This window comes from Aptenodytes forsteri, unplaced genomic scaffold, assembly GCF_000699145.1.
Source record: "Aptenodytes forsteri isolate BGI_AS27 unplaced genomic scaffold, ASM69914v1 Scaffold9, whole genome shotgun sequence".
NCBI lineage: Eukaryota > Metazoa > Chordata > Aves > Sphenisciformes > Spheniscidae > Aptenodytes > Aptenodytes forsteri.
Genome location: NW_008796217.1, coordinates 4,263,309 through 4,283,933, shown reverse-complemented (window position 1 = coordinate 4,283,933; position 20,625 = coordinate 4,263,309). Strand labels below are relative to the sequence as shown.

Below are 20,625 nucleotides of genomic sequence, written 5' to 3'. Positions count from 1 at the left end.
AGGCAGAGGTCTGCCTCTCCTCCAGCTCCGCGGCAGGCACGAGGGCTCCCATCCACTCGCTGCTGCACGAGAGCTGCTCCTGTACGGCGAGGAGGAGCTCTGCAGTCCGGCGGCTTTCCGGCTCTTGGCCTCACCTACTGCATACATCTAAATGCAGTAACAGAGAGGTCTCTCCCTCCACAGAGCAGTGTTACCAAATGCTAGCGACCCAGAGGGCTACCTCTAAGGTAAATTAGCTAAACACAAGGGTAATGGAGCATCTTCTTCCCACATTAGCAAAACATAACTAATTAACACAACTGCTTTGACTTCTTTTAATCTCTTTTCTGGTGCCAGGTCCTGCTACAAATGGAGAAAACCCATAGAGAGCCACTTTCCTAGATGGAAAAGCAGCAGAATCTTAAGCCTTGAGGATCTGCTTTGTAATTTGCTACTGGCATAAACAACAAGAAAAGTCCCATTTGTTTGTTTAGTTTTTGCGGTGTTTTTTTAAGAAAAAAATCCAGACCATCCAGTGTACCTTCTCTGCACACACACACACACACGCACCAATGGAGAGCTCCAGAAGAACAGGCATGGGAACCACAAAGCCCAAATTGTGAAGAGACATGGGGAATCCCACATTTCTGTGTTCAATTCTCATTTAGCAATGAAGCAGCAAAATGATGTATTGCAAGAAATAAATGGTCACAGAACACACATACACCCAAACGCAACCATGGATAAGTTTTTTGCTTTTTTTTTTTTTCTGATAGATGCTGTTACTCATCTGATAGTTTCTTTCTGGCTGTGCTGAAGTTTTTGAAGAGCATGTGGTGCTTCTTTAACCTTTATCAGAATGTAAGAACCTCAGTGGCAATGGACAATCAATCTCATTAGTGCCACAACCAACCATCTCCACTTGAGATTCTCGACGATCCCGTTCTGGAAGTTGAAGCCGACTCTGCCCCTTTGGTGCCACTCTTTTTTTTTTTTTTTTAAATTAACAAACACAGCATATTAATGCAAATTTGATGTTTTCTAAAAATTAGAAATGCTCAGATAATTAGTTCAGCAATATGCAAAGTGCATCTATTTGGTTCTTTCCATAGATCACCTTCTGTTGTAAGTTTAAATTCCTTCACAGTTTAAAATATTGTGAAGAAATTATATGTATACTTTATGTATAGAACTATTTATATACATACACATATATACACACAACTCTGTACTTTATATAGCCATAAACACTCATTACTTAACTATTTATATTATATACACATGCAATGAACACACACTCAGTGAAGAGTTGGTGCAGGCTGAAATCATTCCATTGGGTTTAATGGAATAACAACAGTGAAACCATGAGTTATCAAGAGACACAGACATACATCTATTAGATAATTGAAAGACCAATTAAATCAGCTCTTCCATTTTCCTATTAGCGCAGGATTGTTCCCACCCCATTCCATGCTCCGTATGCACATACACAGCTATTTTGTGTTCAGTTTACATGAGAGGGCAGTGGTGGTTCTTTTTTCTAAGTGAAAGAACAGTCCATATTTACTCGGGCTCATCACAACCTCTTCTGCAGAAGTGCAGCACAGCTGGGTCTGGACGTCTTGGAGGACTCTGAATGCTGCGCCACCGTTAGCTGAAAGCACCTGCTGAAGCGTTATTGCATGGTTATGGGACAGCTATCAATTGTTCACAGTCTGTGAACTCTCCCTCTCCAACAAGTGGTACAACTGTATAAATACATATTTTAGCACAAAACAGTTTAACACGAGGCAAGTCCAAGTACAAATGAGACCTAAAGGCCTATGGGTGAACTTTAAAGGCCAAGAGTTCTTCAGAGTGCATGTTGTTTAAGGAACGCAAGTCAGGTAACTTCAAAAGAAGTTTTGTGAAAATAGAGGCTTCATTTGGGTGATTTTTCATGATTAAGGTCCTTAATGCACGGATTAGTGTTTCCTGAAGTGCCTCCACAGAATTGACATTTTCTATTCCAGAGCGATCTAAAGCAGGGGTTGGGGGGAGGAGAGAGAGAGAAGGGAAAAAGAAAAAGAGAGACTGAACGGATGTAGTTTGCAACATAAAGCCACTGCAAGAATCACCCACCAAATTAAGAAGCACAAGAAAAATTAAATACTTGTGCCAGAAGTTTCAAACTCACATACCAAAAGTCTTTCAAACATTATTTAGCATCAACTTTGCAAAGTATTAATCTCACACTGAACTGGCAGCATTCAATCACCTTTTCTGTAATCCCTTACCCATGTTTCCAGAAAAGGACAGATTGAAGCACGCGCTTGAATATTTTGCTGAATCACAACTTAACGCAAGGAGAGAGACAGGGCACACCGAAGTAAAAATTTCAAACGTTTCTCAAGGCTGGACACAGAAGCCTGAACTTAAATTGGAGGTTCATGGTTGAGGAGGAAATCCCACTCAGGGCAAGCCACACTCTTATCTGCACAATAGGATCCCCAGGGGCAGAGGGAGTGCAAGCCTGGACATGACGGCACTATTTCTGAGTGTGTTCAGAAGCACTTACAAAATGAAACATGATGCACCCAAAAATTCCCAACTGAGGAAGAAAACAAGAATTTCAATGTCAAGAAAAATATTATGCTTTCACATACAGCACTCACCCCACGCCCAAAGCATCTCTTTCAAGAAAGCTTATTTAAGAACATGCCTGTTGTCCTTAGGTGGAATCTAAGTAAGCAGCTTAAAAGGATGAATTTTTAAGCAAAACATCTCGCCTAATAACCATGCACAGCAGCTGTTTTTTCCAAGCTGTAGCCTCTCTTCTTAAACACTGTGTAAATTCAACAGGGCACATACATACACGAGTGACGGACACGAACAGAAATGTGCTTTGAAGTGTACATAAGCAAAGCACTTTGCAGAACTGGGACACAGAATGACAACAGCTTTCTGGAGTAGCACTGAGTCAGATCGTACAGTCAGGGTGGGAATCCCTTCCTTATGCTGCCAGTGTCAATCCAATAGGACTTCTCAGGTGAACAGAGTCTAGGAAGTCCTCTGGGTCTATTCAGTGCAGTTCTCTACCACTATGGTAAAAATCATTATGTAATCCACTTAAGGATCTGTCTTGAAGCAGTTAAACATGTTTTGTTCCTTTAGAAAGATTGTTCCAGAGCCTTCTACTCTAACAACTAGGAACTTTGATTAATATTAAACAATGTTTATTAACACATATCCCACTTTTCTGTGAAGATTGTCCATTAGGTTTGATAGCTGCTCTCCAAGAGAGCACGAGTGAGGAGATGCCTTTCTGCCTTTATTTGTTAAACTATCTATCCCACTTGCCCCCCGCTTTGCAAAACCTTTAGGTTTGCTCTATCCTGAGCAGGGATGATGACGTTTGCACAGAATATGCCAGATGAGGTTTCTCAAGAGCTCTGTACAGTGACAGCAGTACTGCCTTGCCTCTGAAGGCAGAATAACGCAGTCCAGTTTTTCCTGGCTGCCTCGGGTGAGTTATTGTAGCCTCTTCTCTGCAGTTAGTCCAAGTCTTTCTTCTCCCTCTCAGTCTACTTCCAGTTGCTCCCAGTGGCCAGCAGAAGTTTTTGTTAGTGCTATCCCAGTAAGAAAGAATAATAGAGGGTGTGTATTTTACATTCTTCTACCACAAGGCATCACCCCTCAGTTAAGAGATTATCTGGTCTCTAGCCCTGAACGAACTACATTCTTTCAGCTTTGCTTCTACCTCGCTTCTTCCTTCTTCAGTGCCCGTGATCCATCTTGCTATCTTCCCTCCATCTTCAACACATCCAGCTAACTGAAGCCAGAGGTGAAACATTCTTTTATTTTTGGAATGGTACCAAGGTAATTCCTCAGCACCACCAGAAACACTCTCACATCTTCACTATATGGTCCTGCTTTTTCTTTCTTTGCCATATGACACCAAAACAAGAGGATGTACACAGTTACATACATACCTTGCTACTACCCCCGCTGCTTCTTTCTGCACATTCTAAATATCCCTCATAGGAGTAGTTATTCATCCAGTGTTATGAGGAGATGCTTCTGACAAGTGTTCTCCCCACTAGCACTATTTAGAGACTTATGAACATTTTTTTTTCCACTGGCGTTTTTTTAAAAAAATTAAAACAATTGAAAGTCTTTTAAAAAGTTTTTAACTAGCGCAGCATGGTATTTTATATTCTGGATCACTTAATCAGGATTCAACAGTCACACACTCCTGCCTCCTTCTGGAACTGATGTAAATCTTGACTGCTCTACTATCTGCCTTTCAATCTTCTCTTGAGTAACTTTCATTCTGAGATGAAGAAGTCTTAATGGCCTTATTCTTCCACCTTCAGTTCTTCTTTCAATTACAGCATCTTTCGCTTTTGCCTGCATCTCCACATCATTCTCTGATGCTGCTCCTCAACTCTTCCTCCTTCTCCAATTGACCTCCGCCTCCGCTTTATGGGAAATGACTCTCTGGGTCACACTCCTCCTTGAGGGGTGGTGTGCAGGGGATGTGTCTTTCAAGATCTGTTTAATCAACAGGTGCCCAAAATCCTTCAGTTCTACAGGCACCTTCTCCTCCTGGCAAGCCCTCGCACTACAAGCATCTTCCCCAGGAGCTCTGCTGGGGGCACTTCTGTTCTTCTTAGGTACCTGCTCAAGCATGAAGCTTGCTCGCTTACTCACTTGTGCAAGTAACGACTGCAGCACTTCAATTCAGTTGCAAGCTACAGAATGAAGTTGGTCTGAAAATTGCTGGACTCACAGTGACCATCAAGGTTACTATTGTGTCTGGAATATGGTACAAATGCAAGTTTGGGCCCAAACGCTAAAAGACTAATGACGTTGTACTTTACAAAACCCTAGAAGTATTTTGTGAAGATATCCAGGAAGGCTGCGATCAGACTGCAGATCAGATCACAAGGGAGCTAAGATAGGTAGCAATAATGTCCAAAGCTATGATCCGAAAAATCCTCAGCAGCTGCAAGAAGCCTGAATACCAAACACCTCCTCTTTTTGTCCTGTTGCACGGCTCTGACATTACATGCTGTACATGTTACATACCATCCCTAAGCTAAGCCCTACGGGAAGCTAGCAACAGCACAGAGCAGTGCTTAAAAGGCTGGGGGGGCGCTGGCTCTGTGCTAGAAGCACATTTAACAGCACAGATACAGCCACTTACATTCAAAACAGGTGGCAGAGATTGTGATAGTCTAGGGCCCAGCAGCTGAGCAAGCAAGAAGAGCGGCTGTAGCCTAGTTACAACATTGCACAAGGAGGGAAAAGGCCTGGTTCTCAGTCCTTATTTTAAAGGTTGTCTCCAGTTTTTGTCAATTTAGTTTTTGAAAGATAAAATACGTAAAGCAGAGTCTGGAAAAGCAACTAAAACCCCAGGTTTCTCTCTGCTACCTGAACATCTTCACTAACAGACTACAGTGCCATGCTTCCTTCACACTGCCTTTTGTTCTGGCTTTTGAAGCCTGCAAACTCTGTACCACCCTCCGCTCCTTACCACCGCTTACAAATTGAAGAGGCTACAGCTGCCTCATCCTGTGCTCTCACATTTCAGTTAGGCCATGCACAAAGCTATTAGACTGAACTGCCCTACCTTGTTTACAGAGGCTTCATGTGCCGCCTACAGCACCGTGCCTGGGATGCCCCTCCCTGCTAAGAAAGATGTGGGTCTAAACCACTCGTGTGGAAGAGGTGCACTTGTTCAAGAAGTGAGTGGCCCCCAAATGCTGGCTTGTTGTGTAAGTGGGCACTACTAGCATTCCTGCTAGCTACCTCCTTACCCAGCAAGCAGAGATTCTTGTATTCCAGGCATTATATGCAGAGCTAATGTGCCTAATTTGAGGCTTTAGATAAGAGTACAGAAGTAGGTGCTTAATCCTTCTTTGCAGCTGGGCCGGGGTGTTTGGAATATGCAGGGACTGAAATAAGATATGAGGCCGGTGAAGATGTTAGTGGATTGGCAGACCTTTAGCGGTAAGAAGTCACGATGCAGATGAATAGGGTTTTCTTGCTGACATAGGCAGAGATCAAACTGTTGCATTTAGACTTAATTATGATAAGCAGTAGACTTCAATGACAATACTTGGAAGTAAAAATACCACCTTATCCCAAGACTTAGGCTGTGCAAGTCAGGAGTAATTTCACTGATGTTGTCCTGTGAAACTTAGATGAGTCAGACAAATAGTTTCTAAACTGCCATCAGGCAGCTATGAGATGTATTTTTGCATTCTACAGAAAGTAGTAGGAAAATGTAAGCCCATTGTCACATTTTTCCAAAAGGCAGTATTAGAAAGAGCAGGTATGTAAAAGAGTAAATTACAGGCTGCTAGTAGCTTAAAACCTACTACATTGCACTTAGACGTGAAATAACAGGGTATACATTTTACAGAAATCTTTTAATAGAGAGCCATATTAAAAATTTGGCAAAGGTGCAAGTTAACTTTCTCTCCTTACCAGCAGATACCAGGACAACCGCTGTAAACAAACTCATTTCCTCATCACTAAGTTGCAGGGCATTTAGTTTCTCACTAAATTCAAACATTGAGTTGAGCAGATCACCAGCTCCCATTGAATGCAAGTCATCCACACTGTACTTCTTTCCACTCAGGAAGGTGACGGTACGTTCCTTTGCATCAAACAAAGATGCAAACCGTACCATTAAAACCTGGTGAAAGAAAGAAAGAACAACAAAACATGATAAATATAGGTGGATTTCTAGAAAAGCCAAAGAAAAAAATTAAACCTTTTAACATCATTCAAACTGTCTCATTAACCGCTGTACAAGCATTCTATACAGAAACTGTCAGCATGCTATTGAGCTGTAAAAAACAGTGCAAGCTCTGGCCCAGCAGTCTGAGAGAAACAAACAAGTGAAAAAAACTAGCAAGTGGATGCAGGGGAGGGGCTATGGCACGAGAGGGAGGGAAACTAAAATTCAAGCCTTAAACAGCCTGAGCCACAAAGACAATGCCATTCATAAATATGCCAGTAGGACAACTCGCTTAAGCCACCGAACAGCCAAAGGCATACAGAGCATTAAAAAGAATGTTTTCTTGGCCACACTTATGAGGAACAAAATGAAGGTATTGAACCAGATTCTTGCTTGGCGTAAACTGGATCAGCTTCATTGAAACAATGCTGATTTACACCACCTGATGATCTGGCCCACTAGGCATTCTTTGGGAAAGTACCATGCCACATCGCTGTACCCACAGGAATGTTAATGAGCTCTGGTAGAAAGGAGCCACATGTACGGCCTTCAAAAGGCTAGGGAAGCAGGGCTTGAAACGGCACCTGGTCTGTAGCTGCAGCTGGGAATACCCCTTTGGTATAAGCACCTGGGCTGGAGCAGTTGACATGTGCTGAACTTACCCCTCTGGGCTGAAATTTCTCTTGTGGTTTCTCAGTCGTACTGTGAAATGTTTCCCTCTGGAATGGCTTGTAAAGTTTCATTTGCTCATGTTCAACAACTTTATTTACACTTTCAAGGTTTAAGTTGCACAGAACAGCCTTCTTATTTGGAGAAAATAAACCAACTGACATTGGTTAAAACTTCAGACTTGCTGTAATCTCTTGGTGTGACAGTTGTCTCTTCTCACTTACCCTACATAACTGCATTAATTTAAAAGTTTACTACAGATGAGAGGAGAACCAGGTTTTCAGCAAAGACTAGTGCCTTTGACAAGCTTAAAAAAGGAGGGTTCAAAAAAAAAAGAAAACGTTTGAGAATCCAAACACCATTCGTGCACATTACATGACCTGCTCCTAAATTTTAACAGCCAAATGACATGCAGCAATCTTGATGGACACACAAGCACTATGTGTTATTCACCTTTGTCAGCTAAGCTATATGTCCTTTGACGACATTAACTACAGAGTGCAAGAAACCTAGGCAGAAACCTAGATGCAGAAGCCCTCAGAATACAACAAAAGGAGACAAAGGGCAGACAGACAAAGCTGAACTTGTGCATTAGCAGGGACCCACCAGGTACTCAACCACCTTTCAGTTCAAAATGGTATTCCCCTTACAGAACTGGGCTTTAGAAACATGAACTTTAAATAATGAGCAACCAGTATTAACACTGGTATTCAAAACTGAAGCCCATGAAGCTGTGTTGACTTAATACTAAGGCAAAGACCTCGCCCATAGATTTCAACGTCACCATTCTAACCCAAGAAGAACAGTTTAGACTATGGTATAGCACGATTGATTCATCCTGTTTCACTTCAAGCCAGACTCCTATTTGCACATGCTGAGGATATATACCTGATCAACCTTATCACCTGACCATAGCAATGTAAGCTCACAAAAACTTCCACGCAGGCAAGTGCTTGCTCACTTCCCCACCACCTGCAGCCAAATTACCAAGTTTGTGAGTCTGTGGAGAAACTGAGTCTCTACCCCAATGGATCCAAGGCGCTTGTTAGCTCTGCCATCAACTACATTTGGAGTGGGGGCTTGTAGAGGTGGGGGAGGACCCGTTCAAATCCAGTTGAGTTCCTTATTTTAGGCTCACTGCTGTGTCTGAGCTGGCTCCCATACAAAACCATGCAAACGCCACCATGATATACTGAGCTCTCCAGTACACCCAGTTCTAAGAGGGCTTTTTAGCTTACATGTGTGTGAATATATATAGCTATGCTGCTTCTGCACCAACATTGTCTCCATGTGTCTTCTTACCCCCAAACAAACAAGCACTCCTTGAATACAAGCTGCTGGTAAGCACAGTGCCAAGACAGCCACACACTTATGCCCAAGGGAGCCAAAACAGGCTCAGAGGCAGTATTTTTACTCAGGTTCTTCTATTAACATGCAGATGTTAGGATATCCTAGTTTAGTTACCCAGAAGACAGAAATGACCTTGTATGCACCAGGCTTTCAAGATGCTTTTGCCTCTATTGCAATGGTTTCATTAATCCTGTTTTGGTTTTGTTTTGTCTTTTTTTCCCCACTGCTCTGCAGCATTACTTTGGGGTTTTGTTTTTTTTTTCTGTTGCTAAGATGCCACATAGGCCTTTAACTACAGGTACCAGCTCACTAACAGAAATCATTAATGTTTCTTATAAATAAGTGAATAGGGGTAAGCATGCAGCCATACATTATTATTATTAATTCCCCTGGATATAGAAACCTTCTTATCAGCAGTGCTTGTAACTGGCAAAAAGGCATACGAATGAGGCTTGAGAAAAGCTTGAGGTGAAGAAAGGCCAAGACAAAACATTTTACTTGCAAAACATAAAGGTTTGGCTTTACGTTATAGGAACAGTTCAAGCCTGATTTTCCACCCTCCTTGAGGGCACTGGACAGTATACCACTTTGCAGAGGAAGGAACCAACATTTTTGTGTAATGTGAACAGCAACGTAAGAGGCTGTAGCTGAAGAAGTGAAAATACAGCCCTTAGCTACAGGAGTTGTAGATGAATTTTAAAAGGTCAAGAATAACAGCAAAAAATACATGACAGCAAAATGGAAGAAACAAAGAAACTGACACGCTCCAGGCACCAAGTCTTCCAGTATAACTTGTACCTTCCAACCCAACAATTATCCATTTTAGAACCAGGCTGTATAAATGCAGACGAAAGACCCAACACATTACATGAGAAATGTCTTCAATTCAGGTAAATATGAAATCCAGCATCCCTCTTTGAAAGAATACATCAAGTAAACAAGAGCAAAAGCATCACCAACCCTGCCCTCCCCAGAAAAGCACAGTAACATTGAATACTTGGGACTTGAGCTCCCCTGGCCCTCTATGTTTAAACTTCACATTTGAATACTTATAAAATGTCCATGGTCTCCAACTGACACAAGAGTCTGGAAGAGCAACCAAAACCCTAAGTAAAGGTCCTCTGGTGAAGGTCACTAATTATAAAACAGCACCGAGCTCTCTGGTATCATTCCCCATTTAACACCACTAATTCACATATATGTCATGCTTGCAAATGGGTGAAATTAACCACGAGGACTGGTGGAATTACTAGAGTAAGTCAGGCTGCAGCTGGTACACGGTATCTACAGAGCTACAGCAGTACAGCTAGTTATCAGTGTTACTGCTTTGGAGACGGAGGCTTCAGCAACCCCCAGTTGCCAGCAAAGGCTAGTGGTGACTGGTCAGGATGGATGCTCTGGCTTTGGCAGGTAGCACAGTGGCAGAAGGAAGGACATACGGAGTGAAAAACACATTCCTCTACAGAACTGGTAAGTCAATAGACGACTTTCTAAACTATCCCCCTTCCAGATGCTGTCTGCTTCTCTCCAGGCTAAGCAAAGGTAGCTATCAAAGTAACTGCTGCTATACAAAAAATCAAGAAACTCCTCATTAGTCATTTATTAATGCCCAGGGAAGAGGAAAGGGTAAAAGGGCTCAGCACTTTTGAGCTACTTGGAAGAGGGACAGCTCACCAAGATTTGACCAAACAGAAGCACTGGACACCATCAGCTTAAGGAAAGCTCAGAGCTAGCATCCATGAACAAGCTGGTTTTGCCTGATATAACCCACTTCTATTTATTTTTGTTCTTAAGGGGGTCAGACTGATGCACAGCTTGTCAGGTCCACACTATACACACAGTGTTCTCACCTCAAAGGTCCCAGCCTTCAGAAGATTAACCTGGTCATGTTGGGAGAGGTCTCGGAAACCTGGGATGCGCTTAGCAAACTCCACCACTTCCTTCACCGCAGGGGTAAAACTCAGGGAAAACTCTTCCCAGACTTCATGGCCAGACTTGTTTGGGTCCACGTGAGGAGTCTTACTCATTGGGCAGACCTGATGTTTACAAAACATATGCAGAAAACAACTCTTAAAGATATAATTCCAAATACTGAGAAATACCTGAAAGAAGCATGTTTATTATTCAAGTAAACTTTGCAATAATGACATAGAGAAAAAATATCAGTATTCCTCAGTCAATTCCCAAAGCAACTGGATTTCACCCCCTCCCTTTAAAACAAACAAACAAATAACAAAAAAAACCCATGGTGGTCCATTAGCAGTGCATTTTTAAATTTGCTGACCTTGGAAACACCAATGTTATTTATAGAGAAAGACTTGAGAGAACTCAGGTTATGCTATTCTTCCCTCATGTCATTCATGCCCGACATCTGCATTTCTCTTACTTGGATTATCCCTGTAATCTCACAATTAATCACAATTTCACAATCAATCGATTGTAATCTCACAGTCACTACTGCATTCATTCTCATATATCTTTCTTGTTTTGCAGGCAACTAAAGTGATTCAGTCAAGGTGACAAAGGTGTCAACACCAGAGCAAGGAACCGAGCCTTGGCTGAGTCACAGGTTTACACCCTTATTACCGGGACAACCTTCCTCTCCTACGTGTTTGCTTTTATATGTATGACTGAAGGAGGACCCAGGAACTGGTACTCCAATTTTGCTCAGTCACAAGACAACAAAATGCTCTTTTTTTTTTTTAATACAAACATACAGCAATTTTTTGTAGGAAAGTCTGAATCCATTATAATGAGATCAGACATATCAGTCAAGGCTGACTGCCATTAAATTCCCTCTGTAAAACCCAACCAGACGTTCTGAGATACTTTCAGTTCTGCTTTCTAAAATTTACAACTTTTAATGAAGTTTAAAGCTTTTGATACTCATTTTGCCTGTCATCATCAAGGATGAGAATTCCTTTAAAAGTATTCCTCACAAGTACACTAAACAGTATGTAATCCTACATAATGTCAGCAAAGCAAATAGAAAACAGTTGAATAGATTAGTAATTCCTCAGAGATATGATGCTTTTGCAGGGCATCTTGAATCTGATAGTTGCCTAGCAATCCTTTGCATGGAAAGTCCTAAGATCCATTACAAGAATATGTTCAACAGGTATATATGTGTGTGCGTGCGTATGTGTTTGGCAATAGCTAGGGAAAACAAGATGGAGATAGATAGATATACATTTCTGTTTTGTTTCCCCCCCCCCCCAAATATCAGTTACTAGCTGGGCAGTCAATATGCAGAAAGCTCTCCCCAAAAGACAAGGAACAGAATTGCAGATTTCTTGGTTCAGCTGTGAATCACAACATTTGTGTGCCTAAGGACAACGCCCAAAACCAAATGATTACTTGTGGGGTAGAGGAGGACCTTTTCCATAAACTGAAAATCATAAAATATTTTGGCAAAAGGAAAGGTCCAGGCACACAACCAGAAGCACGGCAGACACTAACCACTGCCCTGTCCATGATACTGCAACAGTTCACACAGCTGTTGTTAAAAATACAGTACACTCTGAAAATAAGGAATGTCTGGTTCAGCACCCCACTCTGAATCAGACACAAAAAGCACTTCAGTTTCTCATCCTACCATGGTTTACCCTAGCTCCCAGGCACTCGGTCCTGAGGGGAAACTGCCACTTTCCACCCCTGTGTATTACATCTAAACTCTCTTGAGACACCTCTACCCAGGAGTCCTTCCTATGGGAGGAGTTGTCAGCTTGTGCAGTCACTAGCTCTCTTTAGAGGAACCTCTTCAAGAATGACCTGTTCTGCTTTTCTGGTTGTAGGGATATTGAGTAAAAAAACCAAACCCCTGAACATCTGTGTGCATACTGGTTCACAGCCTAATTACACTCCCTTACAGCTACTGACTCATTTTGGTTGGATCCTGCTCTCATTGAGTTCTCTGGCAAAACCCTCATTCGTGTCAGGGACGCAGGGGAGCCTGCAGTGCTCTAATGGATTTGGGTTTGTTTCCTTATTGTCGGCTGCGTTAAACCTCCCTGCAGCTGCTACGCACAGGTCGAACTGACTGGTTGGGCCTCTGCAGGCAGCGTCACTCCCTGCCTGCCCATACTGACAGGTTTAACCTCTGCTTCTCAGGAGTGCCAAGAATGCCGTTGTAGTGACTCCACATACTTTCCCTGCAAGGAAGAAAGGTTGGAAATGATTACTCTGTGCCATGGTGTAGTGCCCGGAGTCTGCAATTAAGGTCAGAGCCTGCTAGGGATGGCATGGTCCACATATGCAGTAGCCAAAGAAGGAAAAAAAAACCCAAATAAACAAACAAAAAGAAGACAAAAAAGGAAATCCACCATCAAAACAAACAGCCTTCACTGTGTGGAGACTTTCAGGGGCCTTCAAGTACCTCTGAAGACTCTTTACAAACTAGGAGGAAGAAAAACACCAGCTGCTCGAGTACTTCAGAAAGGTCAGGGGCTCGCACTTCTCAACAGGAGCGCAGGATGAGAACGAGGATGTTATGTTCTCTCATCCCAGGCAGTTCCAGCGATAAAGAGAAGGACAATCTATTTTAAGGGGCTTACAGAACCGGTTGCCTGAATGGCAGAGAAACAGCTGGTGCAAGGCAAACAGGAGGGACCTGTTAAGGAAAGGGGAAAAAAAAAAAAAGAAACCAAACCCAAAACCCATATGCAAGAAAATAGGAAGCATCCTTGTTAAGAATTCAGTGAGAAAATGCTCTAGCAAAGTCATCTAAGGTACCCACAAGTGTGTTCAGAGCCTCACTTGTGTAAGTACTACAGAAAAGACCCTGAACTTCTCTCAAGCGGTTTAGCCGTGCATCTTCCTCCTGCCTCTGTTCAGATTTGAAGGTGTTCTAGAGGAGAAGGATGCATAGCCTGTGAGTCCCCCCGAGCCTCTATTTTAAATTGCCTATAACAGAATAAGCCTATCTCCATTAAAACAGAACAAAACAAACACCAAACAAACAAACAAACCCAACCTACCTGGCAAGAGAGATTTTAGAACACACTAGCAAGGCGTGCAGACTGGCTTAAAATCCTAGCCCTAAGGTTTCACCCCAGACACTTGTTCTGAATACCTTTAGGGAAAATACAGCATATCTGAGCATGTAGATTATTTTAAAGTGCAGTCTTCAAGAGGATTGAGTGAAGAAGGGAATTTATAGACTCCTAACATCCATTTTCATTTTTAAGTCAAGCCAGTTAAAAAACCCATGAGTTTTCTTCAATCAATGCTCTTTGACATTAGTCTACTTTCAGGCAGCTAAAAAACTGAGCCAAGAAACCCCATCACTTGTATGACTTCAAATCCTCCACACAACTCGAGCCATTATTCTCCATCACAATTTGCGCTATCAAACTTGTGTCGCTATTTTAAGGTTCAGCAGTTGTGCCAATTGTGTGCAGTTTCACTGACTAAAGAGGCACAGCTGGATCACACCCATCACTAAGCCTTTCACTAAGTCAAATCAAACAATTGATATCAATATACCAGATGCATTCTTCCTCCAGTGCTGCAAGAGTAAGTGGTATTCTTGTTTGGAGAAAAGCCATCTTCTGGGATCCTATCACACAGTCGCTGAGTATAACCACTGGTGAAGTTCATACAGTGGCCATTTGTGAAACACATGGCATGTCCACTTGGATAATGCATTGCGCTTCTCCCTTTGTACTGTCCACCAAGGTGCTGCTCACTTTCAGGGTACTGAGGGCCACCGAGCCCACTAACACAGTGCTCGCTGCTCAAGATGTACTGCTCGGTGTTCTTTGACACTCTCTCCCCACTCTGGGACTGCATCATCTCTGCTGGGTTTTGAGACTGTTCTTGGTTGTACATGAAAGTGTCTTTGTGGGCCCTAGTGACCATGCCGATTACTTCTTCCTTAGCCATGTCAGCGCTAGGAGGGGGAGAAGGGCTTTTGATGGTTTCCCGCTCTTGTTTGGGCTTGGAGGAAAGGTCTTCTTGAGGTGCTTGATCTTGATGTTCTGTTAATGCTTCATTGGGTAAGTGACTGCTGAACTGACTGTTCATCATGGTTTTCATGGCACTCTGCATTTCAATCAGCATCCTCTGTTTTTCACGTTTGGGAATACGGCCAAATCGAACAGCTACCAAGGTGGAGAAATGAAAAGTGGTAGGAAGGAGAAGAAAAAAAAAAAGTCAATCCTGAAAGTGTTAGCCCACACACAGAATACACACCCCAACCAAAAATCTTGCCTTTTAAGGGAAGACTTTAACTGCTCTCACCAATACTACAGCAGGGGTATTACCACTGAAGTCAAGAAGCTTCCTGGGCATAGGATAGGCGTGAGGTATGAAATGTATGCTGTGGTTTACATACAAAGAGAAAGCAGCTCTAAAGCACACAATCTCCAAAGCCTTTTCCCCTTTTGCTATGAACCTGGCTATAGACTATGTTGATTGTCAGGCTTTAAGATGGGATCAATTAAATCAGTACAACTTTGTGAGCTGACAATTAGCTGAATGTAAACACAGTTCATATCACATTTGAATAGAAGTCCTACAAGACAGCTCCTCATGGACCAATTATATAACTTGCCAAAACAGTTAGGAGAATCAATGCTGAATAAAGCTTACCTTGGCAAATTTTCCTGATAACTGTGCCTTGACAAGGACATTTTCTGCTGGCAAGGGGATAGGCATCATTGTGGCTGCAGCACTTTTGACCCTGTCCTAGGGAACCTACAACTGCCTCTACCATCCTGTCCAACCACAGCCTTACAAGGGCTTATAACCAGTTTCGACTGATGTAATTATGTTCATGCAGTAATCCATCATTAATGTAACTAAATCTCTTTCATTAAAGCAGGTGCAACCTTATGCGCAAACAAGTGCCTAGGGGATGAAATAACTCCTATGCACGACAAGAACTCGGAACAATTATTTAAAATAAGTTTTAACACTCCACCCACTAAATTATTAACAGCCCAAGAGTCCTAGTTCTTGTGAAATAAATACCCAGAGAAAATTAAAAAGTGAAACAGAAGGAAGAGTTCTGGTTTGTGACAGTAAGTTGTAGCAGACTAATGAAATACACTTTCAGCATTACAGTTTAAAAAAAGTCACAAGGAGTGGATAGCCAGAAAGGTGGTCAGAGACACAGCTCAATGTTACCCTTTCCCGCTTGCCTTCCCCCTCCCTCCAAGAAAAGGAGAAGAAGAAGGAAAAAAAAAAAAAGGAGCAGTTAGCAGTTATATGCTCGTCCCATGCACCCAAACCTAACTCTTTAGGCTCTATAATGATTACTCTAAGGCTATCAGCTTGGGCAGAATTCCCTTTCGTTGAAAAAGCAACAGTAACAAAACAACAACAAAAAAAGAGTCTTGTTCAGATTCAGGTAGGATACAGCTATAAATATTAACTCATTAAAACAAAATTGAGACTCTTGTTACAGCCATCCCCCTAACAGACCACTGCAGCACATCCCACTGCATTAGCCTCCAGAGACGGGAGGACAGCTCTGCAGCCAGTATTACGTTACCAGTTCAGGAGAGTCACGGAGCAAGAAGGCAAGCTGATCTAAATGCTCTCGGACACGGAACCTGCCCCTGACAATAGGGCTGGCTGCGTTTTCTGCCATTAAGACCCTTAGCAATTGGTTCTGAGTTGGGCAGCAGATTCCCTCTCAGAGGATGACTGCTCATTAAAGGAACGTACCATCTCTTGACATCCCAACAGACAGGCATTTTTTGAAACGACACTGCTGGCACCTGTTCCTATTCATTCTCATTATAGAGCAGTTGTTATTCTTCAAGCACTTCTTATACTGGATGTTTTGCTGAATGCTTCTTCTGAAAAAACCCTGTAAAACAAACAAACAAAAAACCCCACAACTATTATTACAGCACATGTCAAATCCCCCTGCCAAGATTCACCTCTCCGCAAGCACAGAAAACCTCACTGCGTCTCATCAGCTGCTTCAGAGCCATCAACCCCAAGTGATTTTAAAGAACTTGCTACTCCTCATGACTGACTTCCCCTTCATGTGTGATCTGTGTATAATGCAAACTAGTTATGATTTCTAATAACAGAAGATGCCGAGTTGTTCCCTGCATAGTCAACACCTAAGAGCAAAATATCTCCAGTATTACCTCTATCACTGTACTGACAGTTTATAAGATATGCCCTCAATCTTCTATGACATCAAATGCAAAGATGAAAGTCAAAATCAGATCTTTTGACTTCAATCTCCATAGTTTGGCAACAAAACCATCCTGTTGCACCATATGACCTTCAAAGGTGGTTCTTTCACATAACCCGTAAGTTGATAAACTCCTTCACAGAACATAACATTTGCAGAGTTACAGTATCAGAAAATACAGATCTACTGATGCGTGAACGTGCAAGCACCCAGTTCTGGCTTTCCCTGTGGTAAAGAATTGCTTTTCCAAAGCTGTTTTGTTCTGTGTCCCAGCCCAGATGACAACTCACACCCACTACCTCTTAATGCAATTAACATTCACATCTTGCGTGACATGGTTCTTACCACCTCTGTCTCCAGTTCTTATTCTCTGCCGTACACTCCAGGTCAGGCAGGGTTGGACAAGGGGTGAGAACAGAAAGCACGCAGAGTTTGGAAAATGCTATGTACTGCTAAGTGGTTTGCCTTTTCCTACAATTTATACACTGTCTGAAATTTCTCAGATTGAAGTTTAACAGCGAAGCATACTGATTTTTTTCAGCTGTATCACCCCTTTTCCCCTATGGGGATAACTTGAACATTTCACCAGCAGAAAGGTGAGCAGAAATATAACTCACCTTGCAGCCCTCACAGGCATGAACACCGTAATGAAATCCTGAAGCGACATCTCCACAGACTTTGCAAAGAAGAACCATGCCATTAAATTCTAGAATCAGAACAGAAAAGTCAAAAATATAGAAAACCAGTGACAGCTGCAGGAATATGTTTCCAGCTTTTAAAACCTGGACTAAAAGCAAAATATGTTAGGTCAGTCCAAGATACAAAAAAATACAGCAGAGGAACAGACAACAAGAATGCACAAACCCCCTGACCAGTTCAGAAGGCACCAGTGCAAGGGAGGGGGGGAAAAAAAGACAAACATGAAGCACTCAACAGAACAGGGAGAAAGCACGTATTCACTGGACTTTCAATCACAGTAGCATTGTACTCAACTGTAGAAAAAGAAAGTCTGCTTACATTTACGCACTTTTAAAAGGACCATTTAGTCAACTAGGCCACCAAAGTTTGGGCTCAATCTCTTTTTCCATCAGGACAAGTAAGCCCATATAAAGGCTACAGTTTCCCCAACAGAGAATAAACACCTTTTCTTAAAAACAGAAATATTAAAGGACACTTTATTTATTATATGTTGTAAACAAGCCATACACTCTACTTATTTGATAACAATTTAGGACTGGTAACTCAGCCACATCTACGTATGTAAAGATTACTCATTTGAGTGCATATCCAGAATGGCATGCTTGCACCCTTGAACTTGAATATACCTTCTCAGCCCTGTAAATATGCTCACGGTTTGGGTTTTTTAAGTTTCTCCCCACCTATTTTATTTCAGCTTGTCAATAAGGATTTTTTGCAAGTCCTAAGTGATGGTCTAACATTGGTTTCACTGGAGCCAATAGGAATTTTACCAGTGACTTCAGTAACCACAAAGTTACCTTAACAGTGAGCAACGGAGACAGCTGGAAATACTCCCGCAGAACCATATTCTATGAGAAAAGTAATTTATTTGACATTTGGGTTTTATTTGTAAAGAGGAACTAAAACTAAGAGTTTCTTTTTTTTTTTTTTTTAACAGAGAACAGAGCTAGTATTGAGCTAAAATGTTATTCTATACATCTGAACAGTTTACAAGAGGTTTCATCTTCAGGAACCTCTGCCTGATACCAAAAACCTAGTTGCTAGCAAATTTTTAACACTTTAAAAAAAAAAAAAAATACTTTTAAGGTAGAACTGTTAGATACTTATTCTAGCTTCAAAACAATTCAAAATGATAAAACAATTCTGCCAATAAAAGAATTCAGCTTTCAAAAGACTAAATTCCAGCTGAGTGTTTGTTGAAACACTCATTCCAGTACTCAGTTTGATTCCTGCCCTTCCAAAACTGTTCAAATATAGTTCTTTATCGTTGATCTTCTCTGATTACTGAAAAAGTGTGAAGCAAATAGCTGGAGCTAGACTGTTAAATGTATTTTAAAAGACTATCCTTTAGTTCCAGCTTCCGAGTACTTTGTTTTTTACATCCACAAATCAAGACTTGGAATCAAAAAGATAAAGGTCCCAGCTACAGCTATGTAAATATAATATAATGTTTTGATAATTTATTTATTTTGTTCCTCAAAGAAATTTGGGGGGAGGGAAGGTGAAGGGGCAAGGGAGGGAGTATAAAAAAAACCAGAGAAACTCGATTTGCAAGACAGCTCCATAAATACTCCTGAAGGCAATTTCTGATTACTATTACCTTTACTTCATTGCATCTTTTTAACCAAGTGTGATTTTTATTCAGATCAGATTTTCACTAGTGAAAACTGAAGTAAAGCTGGACTGTATTTATGGACTGTTTGAAGTTAGCAGCAACGGGACCTCCATCTATTAGCATTTGTATGGCAATACCATATCTATTACCATACATATAACGCAAAAAGATAAAAATGGAGGCTTTGCTGCGTGCCTTCACAGCGAGCCACACGGAGGACCTGGTTGTAATATATGGGGTTGTAATATAAGGCGAAAATGGTGGTTTCAGGAACTGGCACCAAACATACTTGTGACTCCATTATGGCCTTTTGTCAAACCAGCAACACTCGACTGGTTTGTTTTAATAGTCTCCTCCAGCCGATCGCTCTTCAGTGCCCCATCAGAGCCCTCGCTGCTCCGGCCGTTGCAGCCACTTTCTGAGGAGGAGCTGTTCGGAGAAGATGGTACAGGTGAAGAGGACGACTGGAAACCGCTGTCTGAGCTCTCGCTGTGACATGAGGCTGGGCTAGATGCCGAGCTTGAAGAGCTGATGTAAGCTATCACACCCCCTAAGGCAAGAGAAAAAGGCAGCACGTAGTGACATAACAAGCAGACATGCACCGCTGCCATGTGAGCCAGGCCGTGACCCAGCACCACCAGACCCAGCCATCACGTGTTCCTGGGTACACTCCTTTCCCTCCCTCCCTCCCTCCCTCCAGCTTGCTTCTCTCCATTCGTTTTCAACAGCTGACCTCCCCAGTCTGCCCCATCCCCTTCTCCCATCTTATCAGTCTCCTCTGATCCAAGTCGAGATGAAATGGCAGAACCGAAAGACAGAGCAAGAAGCCATGGTGCCTGGCAGGACGGGGCAGCGGGGAGAGGGCACGGGGCAGCCCAGGGCGGGTTTCCCTGGCCACCCTCTGAGCAGAGCTCGTCTGGAGCCACAGCAAAGACAGGATCTTACAGCGCTGTAGAGCCAGAATGCAAACAAGCTAGGTTAGGGACAGAAATAGGGCAGAGAGAAAGACTTCATGCAGGCTACGCGCCAGAGGCACAGAAAGGAAGGGCTGGGAGGTGCTCACGATGCAGAAGGGAAGGGGGCAAGGGAAAGAAATAGCACTGCGGCCTGGTTAGCCTGCTGAACGCCATTTGTCCGACTGCAAGCCTTTGTAGCGTTTCTAGCAGCAGCTGAACTCCGACTGCCAGGCTGCTATTTGCAAACAGCCTCTGTCCTGCCGCGTCTTGCAATCTGACACACTTGAGAATCCCTCAGATGAAACAGCTTTTTGTCCTCAGGCAGACCTGGGAGCAGTTCTGGCTTTTCACAGGCTCCTTTTTCTTGCTTATAAGCAAGAGAAATTGTTTTCACTTCATTTGAGTTTGTCTCCAAGACTCAGCATTTCAAAAGTCAATATAAAAACATTTGATATTTCACACAAAAATTTCA

General features: G+C 42.4%; 1 protein-coding gene across 1 annotated transcript; it reads right to left on the bottom strand.

The window, feature by feature from the left end:
* Positions 1-431: 431 nt before the first annotated feature.
* Positions 432-19,895, bottom strand: NR1D2 (nuclear receptor subfamily 1 group D member 2). The gene is made up of 7 exons (XM_009288610.1): positions 19,487-19,895; positions 17,501-17,589; positions 16,400-16,544; positions 14,213-14,829; positions 10,579-10,764; positions 6,454-6,664; positions 432-1,997 (listed from the first exon to the last, which is right to left on the bottom strand). Exons 1-7 carry the CDS (start codon positions 19,806-19,808, stop codon positions 1,801-1,803), a joined length of 1,767 nt encoding a protein of 588 aa, XP_009286885.1. The 5' UTR covers positions 19,809-19,895; the 3' UTR covers positions 432-1,800.
* Between the last annotated feature and the right edge of the window lie 730 nt (positions 19,896-20,625).